The 23,307-nt window shown below is 35.3% G+C and overlaps 1 protein-coding gene across 1 annotated transcript; it reads right to left on the reverse strand.

The window, feature by feature from the left end:
• Nucleotides 1-411: 411 nt before the first annotated feature.
• LOC145662128 (uncharacterized) lies at nt 412-23,072 on the reverse strand. Its single transcript, XM_081727466.1, has 4 exons — nt 22,826-23,072; nt 19,928-20,006; nt 2,698-2,817; nt 412-702 (listed from the first exon to the last, which is right to left on the reverse strand). The coding sequence occupies exons 1-4, from the start codon at nt 22,859-22,861 to the stop codon at nt 437-439; spliced, it is 501 nt and encodes a 166-aa protein (XP_081583592.1). The 5' UTR covers nt 22,862-23,072; the 3' UTR covers nt 412-436.
• Nucleotides 23,073-23,307: the final 235 nt, after the last annotated feature.

A 23,307-nucleotide genomic window follows, 5' to 3' on the forward strand; every position in this document is an offset into this window, starting at 1 on the left:
GTATACAAAACATGAATACGGTGCTTACAAAGGAAATTAAATCACAATAAGAATCAGCTCCAGTTTAGTGGAAAATATCTGAAGGCCAGAAATTTTAGAGACACATTCTTCCTTTGAACTATTGTATACTTTCCTATATGAAAATGCAAATTTAAATTGCAACCAAAATTTTCAATTGTCGGCATCGTTCACAAAGAAAGTACAAACAACGGTACAAAGCATTAATATAGGAATCGCCAATTTACAGCAGTAATTTTGACATGTTGATCGATGTCACACTTCAGCCGATGAAACTTACCTTTTCATTATCATAGGTTTTCTATAGATGAAGTTATTAGATGAATATTTCTCATTAAATACAGAACAATAATTGAACGTTTTTTCTTATACAGTCTATCTTTATTTTCCATGTTTTTTTTACATTATATGCACATATTTATTTTCCATAGAAACCACCTCCTATAAAACCACCCTTACCAATACCACTGCCTATAAAACCACCCTTTCCAATACCACCCCCTATAAAACCACCTTTTCCGATGCCACCTCCAAGTCCTAGTCCGCCTCCTGAGAGTCCAAGTCCTAGGCCACCACCTGTTAAACCAAGTCCAAGACCACCACCTCCGTATCCACCTCCGTAATAGCCGAGACCTCCTCCCAGTCCTCCTCCATAGAGACCTCCACCTATTCCAGCGCCACTTCCTTTAAGACAAAAGTAAAGTTTTAGGGGAGGGTGTATTTTTTGTGAATATATAAAATTTTATAGTAAAACATTCACAATAAAGCATATTCAACACTCCTGGTGGCGAAATGTACTAGCGTAAAGATAGTAGAATCAAATTAAACTACCATAATAGCAAACTTACTTAATAAGAAAAGTTGACTTAAACATGAAAGAAAGTTATCACAGAATGAGCTGTTTCAAGCGATCAATGGTATATAAAACTCAGGATGAAATGAAATTCTTCACTCCATTAAACTTGTTAAGTTAATGAAAATGAAAATGACACACACAACAAATAGACTTGGCTTTAAGTACATGAGAAAGAAAACAGAATAGCACGTTCTGCATTTATCATGATAGAACACAAGTTGTATGGACAGGATCAAAAATATACAACAAATGCGTAGAATATACAATTAGTTCCATTTGTTAAGTGAATTTCAGTAACTTGAATGCATTAGCTGTAGAATACTTTACAGAAATGAAAACATCGAGAATACTAACTGGGCTATGGCCTTAATTTAGTATATCATTTCGGTAGTACACAAGAAGACAACAGTACCCAGTTTATGAACAAATAACTGTAGTAAATAGATTTGAAACAAAAATTATTGCAAAATTTGCATATAATGTTTTTTTTATTTAAAATACTTCTCTTCTTTGGAAATATGTTTTAAATTTCTTGCAGGAAGAAAATATTTAGCAGAAAGTTTTCTTCAAATTAAGTATCATACATTTGAATTTGAAATTAGCGTTTATAATACGTTTTCTATCTTCCGATCTTTCTTCAAACAGAATTTAAAATGATTACATTTCCTAATTTACACGACTTAAAAATTTAAATAGTATCTTGTCTGGAAACTTGTCTCAAGCTTTTTTTCTTATAGCGTAAATATCCAGTATCTTTACCTTTGGTACGAGAGGGATCCCTGATTCGATCATGACTAAGTGAGTTTGTGGTGGACAACATAGTTTCCGTGGGTTTTCCCGAGGTTCTTCCTTTCCTCCCACATTATCATTCTACTACTAATTTCATAATCATTCACTTTCATTGATTATTCGTTTCGTTTAGTCTAAAGAGCATAATCGTGGGTCATGAAACTAAATTTTTAATTTCACTTTAAGTTACTTAATTTACATGAGTAACAGTTCATAAACTGGAGCATTCTTAGTGGCATAGTAGCATTCCATCACGTCTGAGATTGATCACTACACGAACTTAAGAAGATAAAATGTTAATCTGAAAACTGTGACTTCAAGAATAGGAATTTTCAGTTTCAAAAGCCTAGCGTACGAAAGATAAGTGTAGTTTACAATGAAATCTATGAAAATAATGTTTAATATACGTGAAATTAATTGAAAGTTATTTAAATATCATGAAATACGATCCCCCCCCCAAGAATTTTAATGTTCCTTCTTTCTCCTCCGAGATCCCGCACTAAATGCATTAAAGTTATTTTATTATCTTTCATGTGTTATGTTTAAGTGACTGCTTAAAATTATCTAAAATTATCCTTATGCTTACCATTCATGTCTTTCTTGTATATATAACTATGTTTCGAACCAACTTATGACCATCATCGGTTTCTGAAGAAATACGGACATAAATATATAATTAAAATTGAAATTAGAAAAGAAGCCTGCTTTAATCCGTACCAAATATAGGTAATTTCCGACAAAGCAATACTCACATGGATATTTCGTTCTCTAGCTTCCTTTTTGTTTCCGGTAATGCCATATTGTATAGTTTCACAGTTGCCAGGTTCGAAAAACACGGAGTAGGTTTAGACGTATCTTGTTTACACAAGGAAGACACAAATAGATGAGTATAAAGATATTTCTTATAACTGATTATTTAATTACCTTTAAACGTAAAAATATGTTTATTTATTTATTTATTTATTTATTTATTTTTTGGAAGTGACTACGAAATTTTAAAGTGAAATTAACTAAAATAAAATTTCAGGACTAACCTATGCCATATCCTCCTATGCCTGCGCCATAAAGGCCAGAATTTAGAAATAGACCTGAACCACCGCCTAAACCGCCTCCTCCTCCAAAACCAATTCCGCTACCAATCAAACCAGCTCCACCTAAAAACAGAAAAGAATACAAATTATATATATATATATATATATATATAATATCATCGACAATAATTATGCTTTGCCTCCGTGTGTATTAGAAAGAACACAAGAATCATAAGTGGACATAGCATGAATGTATTTAGAGCTTTGATTTAACCTGAGTCATAAACACTTTTCATCATATGTAATACTTGCAACACCACATTTGTGCAACCGCATATTTTTTTTTTAACACCAAAGAATGTTTTTTTAAATATTAAAGTAGTGTTTCAGTAAAAAATAAACCTTTGCTCTTCAGTGCAGGATAGTATTAATGCATCTCTAGAAAATTCATTTAAAAAGACTGAAAGAAAGAAAGAGGTTTAAATTTCCAGATACAACAAGCGTTGCCACTGGATCCAGTAATATTAAACATATGGCAGGAAGCTCCTGTTTCTTAACACAGGGAAGCGCATTTATACGAGTATCGTTGCTATCTTCCCATATTATCCACTAATACTATAGCCACTTCGACAACTGCTAGTTAGCTACTGTAATACAGTAATTACGAATTCCTCCCACTTAGCAGCTCTTGGCCCAATTGGTAGGCTGGATGAGTCGCTTCGGCTTGGGAAAAAGAGACTGATTCACACAAAACAAACTCGCAAAGAACAAATATGCGCTTGGTGGTAGCAGAGTTCTATCCAGGCATAATTTCGAGGAGGTTTTGCTTCCTTTCCCGGAGTTGTTCAACCGCTCTCATCCTAGAGATAAGAAAAATTAAACTACTGTTGCCAATATATTGAAACAGCGTTTCAGCTCCTTCACAGTTTGGTTTTGATCGCCCCGACAAAATTTTCTGGAAGAAAGCCTAAGTGATAGTGCAAAAAAATTAATTAGAGAAACTATCATACATTAGGGCCTACAATGCAGAAGGGCTCGTCATGGCTTCTGCCCTTTTCTGATTGGCTGATTTGTAGGATAGTCCTAAGTATTCATTATGAGTAAAACAGGAATTATCAAAATATAAAATAATTTCGTATTTTAATTTTTGTGTCAGGTCAGTGTAGCTTTAAGTATACTCAGTTTCAAAAGTGTTCAATATTCGGTCTCTTTCAAGCAAAACATTTTCCTCTCTTTTAATGTTGTCATACATACCGTCTGTAAAATCAGGAGATTCCATTATGAAAAACTAGGAGGTATTTCTAATGAAAAACTGACTTGTAAATACAGTTAACGCTTCACAAAACTGTAATAGACTTAACATTTATGATACCCTTCCCATTCCACCCAGTTAAGTAATTTAAAATTAATCTCTCATCAATATTTTTCATTGCCGTATAAGTAACTTTTGCGAAATGAAATCTTTTATGTTTTAAGTTCCATGCTTGCTGTGTAGTTAAAGGAGATGGTGAGGATGAGAATGAATGAAATAGTGGAATAAAGAAAGTGGGAGGAGTCAGAAGAACCCCGAGGAAACCCACGCACACGGTGTTGATCCACCACAAAGCCCACTTAGCGCGGACTGAAATGGAACAGGAATCTCCAAGTAACTTTTAATCTAGGAAATAATTTGTAATAATGAAATAACGATAATGGAGGTTTTGATAATAATCTTATCGTATATAGAAATCTACACATTCTTTTTACTCTTGATCGATACATTAATTTTAGTTTCATCAAATTTCCCGATTTAAAACATCGTCTTACTTAAAAACTGAATTGACGAAGATTCAAGATGCAAACGTACGGGTAGTATGGTCTGCACGATGAATAATAATACATATCAAATCAAATAAACGTTGATAATATCGGCAACATCTAATACCTGCAATCGCGGTACATGTGTTCCTTTCTATCTGGAAATATACTTCTACTGTTCACATAAGAGAAATTCCTATATTCGGAGATTTCAGCATTAAATTTTAATACTCCTGCAATTCACGGAAATTCCCATTGATTGAAAACCGATAACTCACTCCAGATATTGATATTTATTGAATGGTGTCTCGAAAGAAAAATATATCTTTAGATTTCATGCGTCTTTTCAGTAGAGCAGCAGCCGATTGTTGCAGGAAAGAAGTGAGTCTCTGCTCTAAAGAAAAGAAAGATCTCCTTCGAAACACCACAACAGCAGAAATACTATCAATGTTAGCAATTCTCTCTATTCATAGAGACTTAGTGAACAACATTTCAGATTTCAATCAGGAGATAGTAGGAAAATTTGAAGCTTGAATTGAACGAAGAATGGACTTCCTTTTTAAATAACGTATTGTTTATTTAATTAAATAATTTTGATTAACCTTGTGCATGAGTATATTCATTGTTTTCTTCTTTTCCATAACGCCTTCATTCATGCCTTTACAGCACATGCTATATATTCTATTATCTCTTGTTCAACAACATCGGTACAGAAAGAAGTTTTGTATGTTAATAAAGTATAAGCATACATTGACAGTGATTGTTCATTTTGTTAAAACAAGAAACGGAAATATATCTTAAATCAATATTAGTGGATGCATTTAGATTAATAAATATAAAATTAAAACTCAAAGGGGATTTCTTGTTTATATTTCCTAAATATTATTTGGATAAGACTCAGGAGCACCGGAGGAGGGAAGACTAGTGTGTACGCATAAGTCTTTAATATTGCAATCGTTATTTATATATAGATAAGATATAGATATAGCTATAGATATAAATATGTATAACGAGTTCATGAAGTGTTTTGAAAAAATCAATATGAACAACATATATATATATATCTATATCTATATCTTTATCTATCTTTATATATATATCTTAATGCATTTCTACTGGTGGAAACTTCATGGGCTTATTAGAGTTGTATTTTATTATATTAATAGTCGGAAATTTATCACAAAATTTATTGATATAATTCTACACTATTATTATCGATTAACGAAAAATAATATCCACAGATTGTACATATGGCAATCGATAGATCTCTTCAAACATAATTGATAGTGACGGGGACAAATAGCCACGCTGCTGCTGTCCTCATTCTCCCCCCTCCTCAATCAATCAATCACTAAACAGAACAATGTGATATGAGTGATTGTAAAAGCTCATATATAAGTGTTTTGAGAAAATCGAGAAGAAAAGATTTCCTTGCATATCTTAAAATAATAATAATAATAATAATAATAATAATAATAATAATAATAATAATAATAATAATAATAATAATAATAATAATAATAATAATAATAATAATAATGCTGTACGAGAATTAGACCAGCTATTACAGTGAAACTGATCCTGAAGTATACTTCAACAAGCTCTTCATTATGATATTAGTAAATTATAACGTTACTGAGCTTGATGGAATTTCCATTGCTACAGGTACACTAAGATATATGTCGTTTACATTGTACTATTGTATTCTTTTTTTAAAAAAATCTTCATGGATATGAGATACACAAATAACAAAAATTGTTAATTGTCCATGTTAAATACAAGATCTTAATTTATACTAACTATGTGTGTTTCTGCTTCCTGTTAAACCAAATCTTTACTCAGGTTTGTATCTGAGGCGTTATTCTGTCAGCAAAACTCAAAACTACTAACACACATACCAAACACAACTGATTTATACATATGGCTGCGGGATGCTTTTTTTTTTTACAATGTTCATTATAGCTTGGGAAGTAAACGCGTATTAATAAAACAGAACTGGCCGAAACATTAAATATATTAATAACGGTTATGCAGCAGTTTTGCCAATGTAATATGACTTTGTACAACGTGTCTGATGAAGGTGAAGGACATTACCGAAACCATTATATAAGTGTCCTTCAAATATTTAGTGTTTTTTGTCAGGGTTGCCCTTATTCAACATTAGAAAAATCAAATGTTCGTTTTTGTACTTAATACATTTCATCCATAATGAAGAATATCTTCAAAAGTAAAAGAATAGAATAGGACATCTAGTTAAACTAGACAAAACAAGGATAAAAGAAAATGATAAAATAAGTAAATAAATACTTACAAGTACTTATAAGTAAATAAATACTTACAACACACCACAGAGCTAACCAGATAATTACCTGATACCTGATGATAATTATGAATTTCAGGTACAATTACTGTTTCTCATGAAAGCTTTCGTGCAATTAGTTGCTCTCTAAATTCGCTATATTTTCATCAGTACGTTTACAACAGTGTTGGGCAAATTTCAATTGAATTAACAATTAACAATTAATCTGTAAATTTAATTGTTAATTGCAATTAACAATTGAAATAAGTAATGGTTAATTGTTAATTGCAGTTGGCCATTAAAAAAGGAGAATCAATTGCAATTGATCAATCGATTGAAAGTAATTGCAGTGGAAAGTAATTGCAATTGAATTCTGTAATTCAATTGCAATTGAAATTAATTGGCAATTGATTCAATTGCAATTGATTTCCACAGCAATTACTTTCAATTGATTGATCAATTGCAATTGATTTTCACTGATTAATTTTCAACGCTGTAGTTCAGAGAGGGCGTGGGGCAATGAAAACGTTAGCCACGACCAATTGACTCACCACCTGTCGTGACCCACGACCCACCGTGACCCACTCTGACCCACCACCCACCATAAACCACTCTTACACACTGTGACCCACAGACCCACCAAAACCCATTGTCATCAACTCTGACCCATGATTCACGCCCTCTTCTCTACTGACTAAAGAGTTTAAACTTGTAATAAAGCAAGCCTATAAAATTATCACTCATCGGAGTTTGAATTCCTACGATCAATCGCTCAAGCACCGCACTAATACAATAACGGCGAATCTGACCTTTCTAATATAAATAAAATAGAGTTTGTTCATGTGTCTGTCCGTCTATCTTTGTGCGGCCTGTGGACGAGATGAGTGGACCGAAACTTTTCAAAATTTGGTCACGGGTAGCTTGGTCTAGGCCCCAGACTAAGACGAAGAGTTTTTTTTCAATTGCTTACTAGGGGGTCTCCAGGGGACGTTTACCGGGACCGGCCTGGGGACCAGAAAAGTCGACCGAGAGTTACCAAATTTTGATCAAAGATACCTTGGTCCAGGTCCCACGCCAAGGCAAAGCGTTTTCAACAAAATTCGAACCATGGGGTCTCAGGGGGGCGTTTACCGGGACATGTAAAAGTAGAACGATATCAGTGTCGATCTCATAGTTTTCGCGGTCGCTGAGATCAATGGTGAAACTCCGATCGCATTAACTTCCAAATTCACCGTATTCGGCTGCGGGCCGTGGGTCAACGGGGGGGGGGGGGACCGAAACGTAAAAGTAATCCAAAATAACCGATATTAGTGTCAAATCCATAGTTTTCGCGGTTGCTGATATCAATGGCGACACTACCATTAGCGATGACTTTAAATTCATCCACCGTTGTATGCGGGCCTTGGGTCACCAGAGGAGGAAATTCCGAGACATGTAAAAATAATCGAAAATGACCGATATTAATGTCAAATCCATAGTTTTCGGGATAGCCGAGCTCAATGGTGAAACTCAAGACCGCGTTTACTTTCATACTTAGCCCCCATCAGCTAAGAAAGGGGGGCATTATAAAGGGGATCACGAGACATGTAAAAATAATCCACAATGACCGATGTCAAATCCGTAGTTTTCGCGGTGGCTGAGATCAATGGTGATACTTTCATTAGCGATGATTTTCAAATTTAGCCACCATTATATGCGGGCCAGGAGTCACCGGGGGTGGGGAATTGCGAGACATGTAAAAATAATGGAAAGTGACCGACATTAGTGTCAAATCCATAGTTTTCGCTGTCGCTGAGATGAATGGTGATACTTCCACAGGCGTTGGCTTCCAAATACAGCCCCCATTTGCTGTGGGCCAGAGGCATTGTTTTTTTCAAAATTGGAACTAGAGGATTATAGGGACTTTTACCGGCATATGTAAAAAGTAGTAGAAAATGGCATATATTAGTGTCACATTCATAGTTTTCGCGGCATTGGTTGTGGGTTGGTGGGAGTCAGAGGAGATTTACACAAAATATATTTACACAAAATATATCCAATTTTAGAAATGTTTTTTAATTGTTCTCCCGTTGTTCAGTTCGTTTACCTTGATATTTTATCTGATCCGTGCGAAGAACGGGCATAACAGCTAGTACGAAATGGTAAAGTGTTGTCATGGAACAAATTACAATGAATTCAATTATATAGATAATAATTATAATTATAATTAATAATTATTTCCTTGTTGAATTATAGATACTTTTCAGTGGAAAACTGACTAAAATTTAAAAGTCCCAAATCAACGTAAAGTAGACCAACGTAAAGAAAAAATGTATAAAATTTTCCATATAATTACGCTTACAAACTTAAATGGAAATTTAGCTTAATTACATGGAAATTTTTTGTGTGGTTTTGTGCGCCTATTTCCTCGTTTTCTGCGTCACCGGAAATGGGTTAATGTTATCCTACAAATATGGCGGAACAAGTTAATGCTGTTCCGTCAGGAACGATTTCGAGGTCGTTTCGTTCACATCATCTTGTGCGTGTTTTCTACCATTTTGTAAGCCTATTTCCACGTTTTGTGAATCAATGGTAGTGGGTCAAAATGGGCATTCAATGTGGGAAGAAAAATGATCCACTCTCCCACCAGTATCGAATTTCAAGGTTGGTTTTTCGCATTGTTTAGTGCATGTTTTTACCGTTTCTGCGCATATTTTCACGTTTTGTAGGCCAACGAAAATGGGTCAAAGACGGCCTACAAATATGGCAGAAAAAGACATATTCATTTCACTTTCAAGGTCCATTTTGACCCTCTCCCACTGATGCACAAAGCGGCACAAATCATGCATAAAAACTGTGAAGGAAACGACCTCGACATTCGATGGTGACGGAACAGCATTAAGTTATTCCGCTATACTTGTAGGCCATTTTGACCCATTTTCGTTGTCGCAATAAAGTGGAAATAGGAGCACAAAACAGTACAAAGCAGGCACTATACGATGCGAAAGAAACGACCTCCAAATTCGATAGTGGCGGAACAATGGCTCTATTTCCTCACACATTGATGGACCATTTTGGCGCATTTCTGGTGATGCTCAAAACGTGGAAGTAGGCGAACAGAACGGTACAAAATACACACTAAACGATGCGAAAGAACCCACCCCGAAATTCGATAGTGGCGGAACAGTGAGCCATTTAACTCCCACTTTAAAGCCCCGTTTAACTCGCCTCGGGTGATGCACAAGACGAGAAATAGGTGCAGAAAACTTTTTTTTAAAAAAGGCACTAAACTATGCGAAAGTAACGATCTAGAAATTCGATAGTGTCGGAACAGTGGGTCATTTTCGTCACACCTTGGAGGCTCATCTTGACACACTTCTGGTGACGAACAAAACGTGGAAATAGAGGCACAAAACGTAACAAAACAGGCACTAGTCAATGCGAAAGGAAGGACCTCGAAATTTGGTAGTGGCGGAGGAGTGAGTCATTTTCGTCACACTTTGTAGGTCCATTTTGACACACTTCTGGTGACGCACAAAACGTGGAAATAAGGGCACGAAACGGCACGAAACATTCACTAGTCGAAGCGAAAGGAAGGACCACGAAATTCGGTAGTGACGGAGAAGTGGGTCATTTTCGTCACACTTTGGAAGCCCATTTTGACACACTTCTGGTGACGCACAAAAGGTACAAAACAGGCACTAAACGATGCGAAAGAACCCACCCCGAAATTCGATAGTGGCGGAACAGTGAGCCATTTAACTCCCACTTTAAAGGCCCGTTTAACTTACTTCCGGTGACGCACAAGACGAGGAAGTAGGTAAAGAAAACTTTTTTAAAAAATAGGCACTAAACGATGCGAAAAAAACGACCTAGAAATTCGATAGTGTCGGAACAATGGGTCATTTTGGTCACACTTTGGAGGCCCATTTTGACACACTTCTGGTGACGCGCAAAACGTGGAAATAAGGGCACGAAACGGCACGAAACATTCACTAGTCGATGCGAAAGGAAGGACCACGAAATTTGGTAGTGGCGGAGAAGTGGGTCATTTTCGTCCCACATTCGAGGTCCATTTTGACCGTCTTCCAGTGACGCACAAAACGTCGAAATACGCGCACAAAAGGATACGCGATGTGAAATTAATGACCTCGAAATTAGATAGTGGCGGAACAGTGGGTCATTTTCGTCCCATCTTGGAAGCCCATTTTGACCCACTTCTGGTGACGCACAAAACGTGGAAATAGGGGCACGAAACGGCACGAAACATTCACTAGTCGATGGGAAAGGAAGAACCTCAAAATTCGGTAGTGGCGGAGCAGTGGGTCAATTTCGTCCCACCTTTGAGGCCCATTTTGACCGTCTTCCAGTGACGCACAAAACGTCGAAATAGACGCACAAAAGGGTACGCGGTTTGAAATTAAGGACCTCGAGATTCAATAGTGGCGGAACTCTTGGTCATTTTCGTTCCACCTTAAGGACTCATTTTAACCCACTTCCCATGACGCACAAAACGGAAGTAGACGCACAAAACGGCACAAAACGATGTGAAGGAAACGATCTCGAAATTCATTGGTGGCGGAAGAGCAATAATTTGTTCCGCCATATTTGTGGGCCCATTTTAACCCACTTCCGGTGATGCACAAAATGTGGGAATAGGCGCACAAAGCGACACAAAACACGCACAAAAGATGCAAAACAAAGTACCTCGAAATTCGTTGGTGGTGGAACAAGTTAATGACGCCGTGAGCACCAATATAAGTATATACTGTAGCTCTGTAGTATATACTGTAGAGCGTTCACCTCCGGTGCTTGAGGTCCCTGGTTCGATCCCAGCTCGCAGAGTTTGGACTTTGTGATGGACAAGCACCGTGCTCGTGGATTTTCTCGGGATTCTCCTGTTTACTCCCACTTTCTTTATTTCATTCATTTCCCATCATCACCGTCTCCTTTAGCCTAACCGGCATAAGCGTGAGACGTAAAACTAAAGATTTCTTATCATTTTTTGTAGTTCTTACCATCAAGGCTGAGAACTGCACGGTCCAACTTTTTAGCCAAAGTAGAAGCCCAACCGTAATAATGATGTCAACCGGCCCGGCTCGGTTCAACTGAGCGTACAGCTTGAGCTGGCTTTGTTGGGATTACCCATCGACTGGGCTCAATTGAGCCAATGGCTTGAACCGGCTCGATAAAGACGAGTTATCGACTCGGCTCGATTGGAACCAAAGGCTCGAACCAGCTCCGTTGAAACGAGTCCATAGGCTGGGTTCGAGTCAGCTTAACTGAGCCAATGGCTCGAACCGGCTCGGTTGGGGTAAGCAATCAGCTCGGTTCGGTTCGGCTGGTATGAGCCTTCGTCTCGAGCTGGCTCCGTTGGATGAGCTGTTGGCTCAGCTCACTTCTCGGTTCGGCTCGATAAGTGAATGAGCTGTGAGCGAACCGCATGAATCGTTGACAACCCTAAACCCGGGTCGAGCAGTTTTAAACATGTTTGGCTGGAGTCCCATAACTTCTAACAATTTTTGGCTCGAGCCCGAATACTTGCTCCTCCTGAACTCAAACCAAGAACCTCGTGACCGATGTCCTTGCCTTCTGAAGATTTCTTGACTACCGAGATCGATAGTTAACTAATTTTTAGTATTCCGATACAAACCGCCTATATTCCATGTTTATACAGGTACACGGTGTTATAATAATAATTAGTTATAGTAGTAGTAGTAGTATCATTGATAATTATATTGTCTATGTAGGATACTTGAAGATAGTAGTACTTGGAACTACACAAATGATTTAGCTCGAATTGGCTCGACTCGACGGAAACTCGATCCGAATTCGAGTCGAGTTGGGGGAAATTTTTCGAGCCGAGATCTCGAGTTGAACTCAAAGATGTCTGCTTCGGGTCGAGTCGAGTTTTAAAGAAAACTCGCTCGAACTCGCTCGTGCTCATTCCTATTGTATGCATGACGGGCATATAGAGTTCTTTCGAGGGGGATAGAACCATAAACATAATATATTTAAAAAATACTTAGTTTCACGGCTTTCTTCCCAGGGGGAAAGGGATGGTAGGTATCCAGCATTTCTTATAAGTACCTTATTTGAAATATGTAAAACAGTAACAAGTGGACAATACAATATCACACATCTTCTTATCTTCAGTTTTAATTGCTGATTTCAATTGCAATTAACAATTACAATTAACAATTACAAGTTTCAATTGTCAATTGCAATTAACAATTGAATGTTTCAATTGCACCCTTTGCAATTGACAATTAACAATTAAAAGTTTCAATTGCCTGGTGACCAATTAACAATTAACAATTGACGAAAATTTAATTGCTAATTTTATGATTGAATTCAATTGCAATTGAAATTAATTGTCAATTACAAATTGAAATCAATTGCAATTGAAATCAATTGCAATTGATTTTCAGAGCAATTACTTTCAATTGATTGATCAATTGCAATTGATTTCAATTGATTTTGCCCAACACTGGTTTACAAGTAGAAATGGCAAGGAGAATCCCTGTCATTGTTGGCAGTATAAGTGTCAATCTTGAAAATAACACAATCAACAACAGGTACAATCGCTTAGTAAATACTATTTTTACCAGTACATACAATACGCTACGGTATATTACATATACAGTATATAAGCAAATAAACAATGCTTATTTAAATTTTTTAAACAAAAACCTGAAGACGACCTACACAAATGATTTAGCTCGAATTGGCTCGACTCGACGGAAACTCGATCCGAATTCGAGTCGAGTTGGGGGAAATTTTCCCCCAACGAAAACGTTCCAAAACGCTCTGAATACGACCTGTTAACTATTGAAACGTTCTTAAGTTTATTTATTTATTTTTGCTTGGAATCCACCGTCCCGTTTCAACATACACTATATGAGATGTAGAACAATATAACGTATGGCTTGAAACACACCTACTTTTAATAAGAAAAAATTAAATTTGTGTTGTGTATATAGCACATGAAACTGATCTATAATAGTCCATTTATGTTACTAGATTTCTTGTACAACAAAAGCTTACAATTAATATTGGCAAAGAGCGATATACTTTACATCGACATAAAATTAGCTTTTTCTCGATTTTTCTCTATAAATATACATGGAATTTTAACCTCAAACATCTTAATTTGTCATCTGTCAACTGATATTATTTTAGTTAAACAGAAATTAAAGTTGAAGAGTTAATAATAACTACGTATAAGTCTTTACACCCACCCATATCATTTTGTTTAGTCGATAATTTTAAGTATCTGGGAAGTATTTTGACGAGAGACGCTTACTGCACCAAAGAGATCAGGTCGAGAATTGCCATACCCAAAGATGCATTCAACAAGAAAAGATCACTCGTAACTAGCAGCCTTAATATTGGACTTAGGAAGAAGTTGGTCAGGTGCTATATCTGAAGCATTGGATTGTATGATTCAGAGGCTTAAACATTACGGAAGTTAGAGAGGAAATACTTAGAGAGCTTCGAAATGTGGTGTTGGAGGACGATGAAGAAGATAAAATGGCAGAGAGAGTAAGAAATGAAGACGTTTTAAAATAGATAGGAGAATAAAAAGAACACTTCTAGCCAGCACCCTTCGTAGAAAGGCCAATTGGATTGGACACATCTTGCGAAGAAATTGTCTTCTTCATGCCGCCATAGAACGAAAGATGGAAAGAGAGCAAGAAATAGGACGAAGACGAACACAACAGATCGATGATTTTAAAATAGGAGAAAATATTGGGAGTTAAAAGAGGAAGCTGAAGATCGAGAAACGTGGGAGAACATTTCCAGGTCCAAATCTTAATTTAAATAATAATAATAAAGAAACTTTAACAGCCAATAATAATGTAGAATTTGTTAATATGTGACAATTCGCCCTTGGTGTTAACGGATATGGTGAGGCATATATAGAAATAAATCATGATTACGTAATCAAACACGGAAAACAGAAACAAAGATAAAGAAGGGACATTCCATGTGAAATCAACCAATGAAATGGCAAAATCTGACCTGACGATCTTAGATTTTTGTAAAAATTGGTGTACAGCTTTATTTGTCTCCATACAGGGTGTTCAAAAATGCCAAAAAACGACATTTTTTCAGTTACAGTGATTATTAAAAATTGTCATAAAATGGTTAATATGTGCACTAGAGACATGAAACAAACACCATTGGAAAGCTTAAAGATACAAGTTGTACAGCCAATAATAATGTAGAATTTGTTAATATGTGACAATTCGCCCTTGGTGTTAACGGATATGGTGAGGCATATATAGAAATAAATCATGATTACGTAATCAAACACGGAAAACAGAAACAAAGATAAAGAAGGGACATTCCATGTGAAATCAACCAATGAAATGGCAAAATCTGACCTGACGATCTTAGATTTTTGTAAAAATTGGTGCACAGCTTTATTACAGTGGGAGATGAAAAAATCCCAAATATTACTTGTATTACCTGAAAGTGTCTCCATACAGGGTGTTCAAAAAAGCCAAAAAACGACATTTTTTCAGTTACAGTGATTATTAAAAATTGTTATAAAATGGTTAATATGTGCACTAGAGACATGAAACAAACACCATTGGAAAGCTTAAAGATTGCTCTACAAGTTGTACTATATTGAAAAACCTGTAAAATAAAATAAAAAATTAAAATTTGAATTTTGGATTTCGCATAGAAATGTCCCTCTGAATTTCTTCAAAATTGTCCAGATTGTAGTCTCATATGTGTACTAAAACACCACAAAGTTTTATTTTGGGCACTCAATGGGATCCGATTCAAAATTCAACATAATCAAGCATTGCACGATGTTGACCATGTGACTATATGGGTTCAGATCGATAACTACTTGCCTGGAGCTATTTACCTGCAGCATCAAAGGAATTTATATTCAATTTCATTTGTTTCTTGATGTATTCATTTGAATTTACACAATTATCCACCTTTCGAGTTATTTAGAGAGATTTTACGTTTCCAAACAGAACTTAATACATTGTTAGTCAGTATGGATGTTTCTAAATTTATGTTGGCTACATTGCTACATGTTATTTTCATTCCTTTGTTTCAGATTGCTATTATAGAACATATGAAAGGGAGGGATATGTTTTCCTCCCTTTCACAATATTTGTATCAAATGTGTTATGAAACACAGTGACACTGCTCACAATCACTTCACACACTTTCAGCACCAATAATTAGTCAATAAATTCTTTTTCCTATTTCCACTTCCACTTTTCCTATATCCACTTTCACATATCTGTGACAGTAATCCTAAAACAAAGGAATGAAAATAACATATATCAATGTAGCCAATATAAATTTAGAAACATCCATAATGACTAACAAGAATAATGACTTGTATTGAGTACTGTTCGGTAACGTAATACCTCTCTAAATAACTCGAAAGGTGGATAATTGTGTAAATTCAAATGAATACATCAAGAAACAAATGAAATTGAATATAAATTCCTTTGATGCTGCAGGTAAATAGCTTCGGGCAAATGGTTATCGATCTGAACCCATATATTCACATGGTCAATATCGTGCAATGCTTGATTATGTTGAATTTTGAATCGAATTCCATTGAGTGCCCAAAATACAACTTCGTAGTGTTTTAGTACACATATGAGACTACAATCTGAACAATTTTGAACAAATTCAGAGGGACGTTTCTATGCGAAATTCAAAATTCAAATCTTAATTTGAATTTTTGAAGTGTTATTTTTTATTTTACAGGTTTTTTCAATATAGTACAACTTGTAGAACAATCTTTAAGCTTTTCAATGATGTTTGTTGCACGTCTTTAGTGCACATATTAACCATTTTATGACAATTTTTAATAATCACTGTAACTGAAAAAAAGCAATTTTTTGACATTTTTGAACACCCTGTATGGAGACACTTTCAGGGGGGGGGAGGTAATATTTGGGATTTTTTCATCTCCCACTGTAATAAAGCTGTACACCAATTTTTACAAAAATCTAAGATGGTCAAGTCTGATGACTTATTGATTTGACATGGAGTGTCCCAGAAGAGGTTTTTGTGTTGTACCAACATCCCAAACATAACCATCCAATTCCCTTTCTTAAGCTTCAGAAGTGATCCTTCTTAACACTGATCCATTCTATAACACATTTGACGTTATTTACATAAAAAATAAAGTCTGACCAAAACAAAAACTTATTATTGCCTATGTCATTGCCTTCGTCAGACACATTTTCTAGTCTGATGACGTCATAACATTAAAGTAACACGTCTGATGAAGGCAACGATATATTGCCGAAACTGAACACAGATTAAGTAATAATAATAAGCATTTTTTGATCAGACTTTTAAAATTTAAATTATACGTTGTTCCAAAGCTATAATGAATAGTATTTAATCATGTATGGCCAACTGATACCTTACTTAATAAATTATACATACGCTCTAGGTTTTATAATAGATTCTTTAATAAATTCACTCTAAAATAGCTATAGGAGCAAGAGAAAGAGAGAGTCGGTATACAAAGTAAGATTTAATACATACATATATATGAGGTACGGTTGGAAAGTTTGTACGTCAACCTATTATCGAACAACCCAGGTTTGATTCTCAGTATGACGGGGTTGTTTTGTGGTTTAACCCTCGTCAAAATGCAGCTTATGGGTTCACCTAGCTCCAGTCAAATACAGGGTGTTACCAAATTTCATTCTACTAAAAGGAGGACACCTTATTTCAAATACTAGTATTTAAAAGAAAACACTTCATGCAAAAACGTCCAGATAACCTTCTCTATATCTTGCAATTGTAAAGCCTTTTTTTTATACTATCCATAAGCCATGATGGTCTGTCCCGAATGAGTAGGCTCTTTAGTTTTATGTGCTGTACACAAAACATAAGCTTAATTTTATCTCAGTAAAAATAGCTGTGTTCCAAGCAGTACGATACATTGTTCTGCATATCACATAGTGAATGTTGAAAAGGGACAGTAGATTCCATGCAAAAGTAAATTAACAAATAAAATTTAGAACGTTTTAATGGGTTATAATAGTCTTCATATTGTTTTGGAACGTTTTCGATCGTTAATAGATTGTTTTCAGAATTTTAAAAATACTTGAATGAGCATAAACGTTGAGAGATGCATAAGGAATTTTAATAAAATTAATAGAAGTTGCAATAAAGAAAACAATATATATATATATATATATATATATATATATATATATATATATATATATATATATATATATATATATATATATATATATATATATATATATATATATATATTTCTTAGACGATGGGCTAATTATCTATGGAATTTTTTTCAGATCCGGCCAGTAACTACCAAGAAATAAAGTACTAAATACAAGGATTGTCATGTCAAACTGAGCCTGTCCCTAGTGGAGCCCGAACACCAAATATAGCAATTTTTATTGCCTTGGCCATGGACAATTTACCCACTAAATTTGATTCAGATTCGGACAGTAGATACCGACAAATAAAATAACACATAAACACACTCATACACCTGGAGTAAAACTATGAGTTCCTATGTACTTACGTCGGGAGCTAATAATAATAATAATTTGAAAACTTCTTAAGGACATTAATTATTAATATAAAAAGTAACAGTGCAACGTTTATATTATGTGCGGGATTACGATTTGTTTGGTGTGCTATTTTTCCCAATTAATATTGAAACCAGAAGTGGTAGTATATTTATAACACTTCCACTTTCAGTAGTGAGATTAGAATGGAAATGGAATATATAATTAAAAAGCTTAATTAATTGCCAAAAAATGCTTCTTGCTATCTGTTACAGTTTTTACTCTATAGCGATCAACCTTAAAACGAAAATGATTGTTTTCTGCTATGTTCGATTTGAATAGAGGTTAATATATATATATAAATTCTTAGAATGCTAAATCAATTCCAAAATGACTATATCGTTATTCCTTATCGTTTGTGCTCTATGTAGAGCGTTATTGAAACAGAAAGTTGTAGTGTGCTTCTACCACTTCCGTTATTAGCACACATACAAGGACATAAGTTAAATGTATCTTTTAGACACTTAATCGATTGTTGAAAACTGGCTCTCTGCATCTATTATCATTTTTGCTCTACATAGATCAAGTTAAAATCGGAAATGGTTTGATTTATGCCATTTCCGCTTTTAATGTAGAGATATTAGATTGGGATGGTAATTACAGAGAACCATTTCTTTTCATTTCTTCATCGCACATGTTTCGCACATGAGAAAATCTTCGATTCCTTTTTCAACTATCTTTTCTTTTCTTTTTCTTTTTTTATAAAACATTACCTCCTTGCATTAAATCTGTGGTTATCATTCCCTTCTATTATTTCCGTAGATTAGCAGATACAAATCGAAATTGAATCTAGGTATATGCAGTGGTTTCAATTTGAGGAAAGTCACATTGTTAAAAAAAATCGCTATAAGCTAAGGGAACGAAGCTTATAATTAATTTTATGTATATAGCATTCTGAATCTATACGAATTTTATTTTTCTTGTAACGAAGATTTTAAATTTTACAGATGTGATTTTCATCAAGAGCCGCTACTGAATACACTTGTATGGGAGCAAATATTCTATAAAAGACGTAACTGTTTTAAAATATTAAAATTATACATGATATATTGAAATATGTGATTCGTTTATTTATTTTTATCATAGTTTATTTACAATGTTTACTCCCTATCTGGATAAGACATGAACGCGCAAGGGCTCTACACTTTTTGACTTTTTATGTGACATGGAAGTGATGTATTCAGATCCTTTTACTTCCTTTTACAGATTGCCCCCCCTCACCCCCCGGTAGGTACGCATTATAAGAGAAAATGAATGAATCTCAGAACTGCACTAAAATTGTGCAAATTTAGTCAGTCTGTAGTCGCTAGGGGCCTTATGCAGAGTCCTTTCGACGCATGATTAGCGTCATACTAAAGGACTGACTACTGCAGGAAACATATGCTAGTCGAACTCTTTAGTTTGGCATTAATCACGCGTCAGAACGACTCTGCATAAAGCCCTAGGAAACTCGAAAATACTTAAAACACATTTGACATGACTGATGTATAAAATAAAGAATAATATAAGAGTTTAAAACAGAATTTTCTTAATTTGTGAATATACTTACCAAGACCACCTATTCCTAATCCTATTCCGCCACCATTTACAACAGTAAGACACGTTAAAAGTGACAGAAGATAAGCTCCCTAGAAGAAAATAAATAAATGAAAATATCATTTTGTAAAACAATTTTGTTATACCATGAATTGCATCATATGCTATAATTAAGATAATTAAGTTTTAATATTGGACATCTGTATTTATATTCGTAAACGTTTGTATTTTTTTTTATCAAGCAAGTTTGTATGTCTGCTCGTTCGTCCGTTACTCTACACGGTAACTCTTGAACCAAAATATATTTTTGAATTCTGCATTTTGCAATAGACAGCTAGAACCATTATCTCAGCTGAATTCATTAATGACTAAATCCGTTAACATCTGAATAGATAATGGTTATTTATGTCTCTCCGTTACTCCACAAAACAACTTTAAGTGAAAGTTGAATTTTTGAATTCTGCCTTTTGCAACAGACAACTAGAATGATTATCTTAGCTGAATTCAGTAAGTTAAAATGAAATGAAATCTTTGAGTTTTCGTCCCACGGTTATGCCGGTGAGACTAAAGGAGACGGCGATGTTCAGTAATGAATGAAATGGTGGAATGAAGAAAGTGGGAGGAAACGGAAGAACCCAGAGAAAACGGTGTATATTTATCACAAAGTTCACTTGGCGGGGGCTGGGATCGAAACCGGGACCCCAAGCACCAGAGGTGAACGCTCTACCACTGTAAAGTATAGAATTTAAATATACATTGATATTAGTAAAGAGTTAAGGGTGGAGACGAAATGTATTCTTAGGGCACGTAATCAATTGCAGAAAACCGCTTTTCGCTACCTATTGCCGTTTCTTGCTCTATAATGATCAACATTGAAACCGGAAATGGTTTATATCTACCACTTCTGGTCAATGAATCACTTCCATCAACAAATTCGATTTTTTAACTTCTGATCCTCTACATTCTGCTGAAAATTGATGGTGACTCATTAAGTAGTTCTAGAGAATTTTTGTCTCTCGTGTTGGAAAGTAAATATAAAGAATATGGTTAACTTGGCGATGGGTATGCACCAGCTGATAATATTGAAAAAGATGATAGAGTTTGAGTCTGTGTTCATTATCAGTTAATATGTGATCTGTGATATTATCGTTTATTAGTTAAAAGATGGATAATTGCTTATAGGCATTATCAATGTAGAGTTATACTCTTAATTAAAATATATTTGGAATTATATTTGTGATTAGTTATATTATTGTTATTGTGTGGGACAGACAGACACGTGGTATTGTGTCACCTGGACGGACGGACATGGGTATACATAGCAAATACGTATAAAAAGGAGCGCCAAACTCCTTAAAAACTAAAGGGCGGGGATAACAAATAAAACCAGGCCAGTTTTATATTCTCAACAGATCCCACTTTATAGAAGTTTATTGTAACTGTTCTTATTTATGATATTGAGGTTTGAGGAAAATTTTAAAGAAAATTAATAACTTATGAGTAATGAAAACGTTGACCATATACTCTTTTCTTTAATACACTAATCAAACTAATAAGAGAATCTTACCCAGTGATATCTTTCCATGCCCTTTGTTTGTAACATTTACTACAGAGCGTCCAGTGATCGAAGCGAAACGGTATGCGGTGGTATACCATACCGAGTCTGGTTTTTCAGTGATGAAGGCATACCGCCTTTGCTTTTTAGTAATGAAGACATACCGCCACGGCAGAGTAGATGCTAAATACATTTAATAAATCAATTTTTATACACAGTAATGGATGAAAAGCTGTGCACGTAAAAAGATTTTATTTCTTCCGGTAGAAATAATTTATAAGTTGACAACACTAAATTTTTGTTATCTTTTTCCTACCTTTTGTTTTTAAAATGAGGTGTCTTCAAAGTTCATCCAATTTATATTTTGATGCGTCATATTGAATTATTTCTTTCGTATGTATGTGTGTGTCTTCTTAGGAATTAGGAATTAGATTTGGGCTGTCGGCATAGAAGACCATTTAGCCCATTACGTATATGAGGGATGACGTACCTCGGCGAGCACACGATCCGATAAAAGGGAAGGAAGGAAGCGGCCTGAGACCATTACGTTAGGTACCATCCCGGCATTTGCCTGGTGTGAATGAGGGAAACTCAGGAAAAACCTCACTAAAGGTGGCTGGCCTGAAAAAGCTGTTACACTTTTTCGACCGAGTGTCTTCACCGGGAACCGAACCCGGGACCGCTCACACCAAGGCGAGAGCGTTAGCGACTACGCGTGTGTCTTCTTGACTTATTTCATATAAATGTGTATTGAGCATGAGCGGATTTAGGGGTTGTCTGCTGTAGGGGCGATTCTTGCCAGGGTTTGGAATACCCCTCAGTCGAGTGGGGGGTCCGGGAGCTTTGCCGCAGGAAATTGTTAATATAAAAACTCGGTTTTTGAGCATTTTCTTATATAATTCTCTATAATACAACATAAGAGGATATTCTTTTTTTTTTTTTTTTTTCAGAAAGTTGTTGGCGAGGGATCAAAGTCTCTCCACACCCCTCCAGTAATTAAAGAAAAGCTCTTCAGTGGTTTCCAGTCATTATGTAAATAGAAATGCAATCTTTCAGGCAACACACTCTCACTGTATTTCAACATTTAGATAGCCGGTATGGCATACCGCCTGTGCTTATTTTCCACTTCGTAATAAAGCATACCGCCTGTGCTTATTTTCCACTTCGAACACTTCGTATGACTAATAAAAACGTTGAACATATACTCTTTTCATTAATACACTGATCAAAGTGATGAGAGGAGAGTCTTTCCATGCCCTTTTTTTGTAACATTTCCTGTACAGCGTATGAGTAATAAAACGTTGAAATTATATCCTTTTCCCTAATACACTAATCAAAATAAGAGAAGAATCTTACCCAGTGATATGTTTCCATGCCCTTTGTTTGTAACATTTCCTATAAACGTTTCGCACAAATAATTGAACTCGTTGGTCACTTTCTCCGCTTATATACTTGCATTCAAACAAAATACTAAAAGTTTCTGCTCTTTGCTCAAGACGGTCAGTGTCCACTTCTCTGAAAAGGGAAGTGGTCGCACTAATTAAAAAAGAATAGTCAAATAAAGTCATTCTGATATTGTATCTTGATTTTGCATAGTGTAATGTTTTTTTTTTTTTTTTTTTTAAAGTCCGTATTTCCTCCGAAAGAAAAAAAAGTTCATCTTTGATATTAGATTCAGTGACTCACAATGTCACTACAAGTTCTTTTTCAAGTGACCTTCGAAGGACAAAATCAGAAAGCAGAAATCCGATTGGTTTAATCATGGTTCACTGAAAGTCATCTTGGTATAGCTTTGCACCGTGCAATACCATTTAATCTTAATATAAACATTTGATCTT

This window comes from Thermobia domestica, chromosome 10 (genome assembly GCF_964235325.1).
Source record: "Thermobia domestica chromosome 10, izTheDome1.hap1.1, whole genome shotgun sequence".
Taxonomy (NCBI): domain Eukaryota; kingdom Metazoa; phylum Arthropoda; class Insecta; order Zygentoma; family Lepismatidae; genus Thermobia; species Thermobia domestica.

Bases quoted from the DNA above. Each gene is read 5' to 3' on its own strand.
- LOC145662128 (XM_081727466.1), bottom strand. From the start codon at position 22,861: ATGTTACAAACAAAGGGCATGGAAACATATCACTGG. The intron at 2,818-19,927 runs GTAAGTATATTC...TTCTGTTTTTAG, and splicing joins ATTAGGAATAGGTGGTCTTG to GTGGAGCTGGTTTGATTGGT. The intron at 703-2,697 runs GTTAGTCCTGAA...TTTGTCTTAAAG, and splicing joins CATAGGAGGATATGGCATAG to GAAGTGGCGCTGGAATAGGT.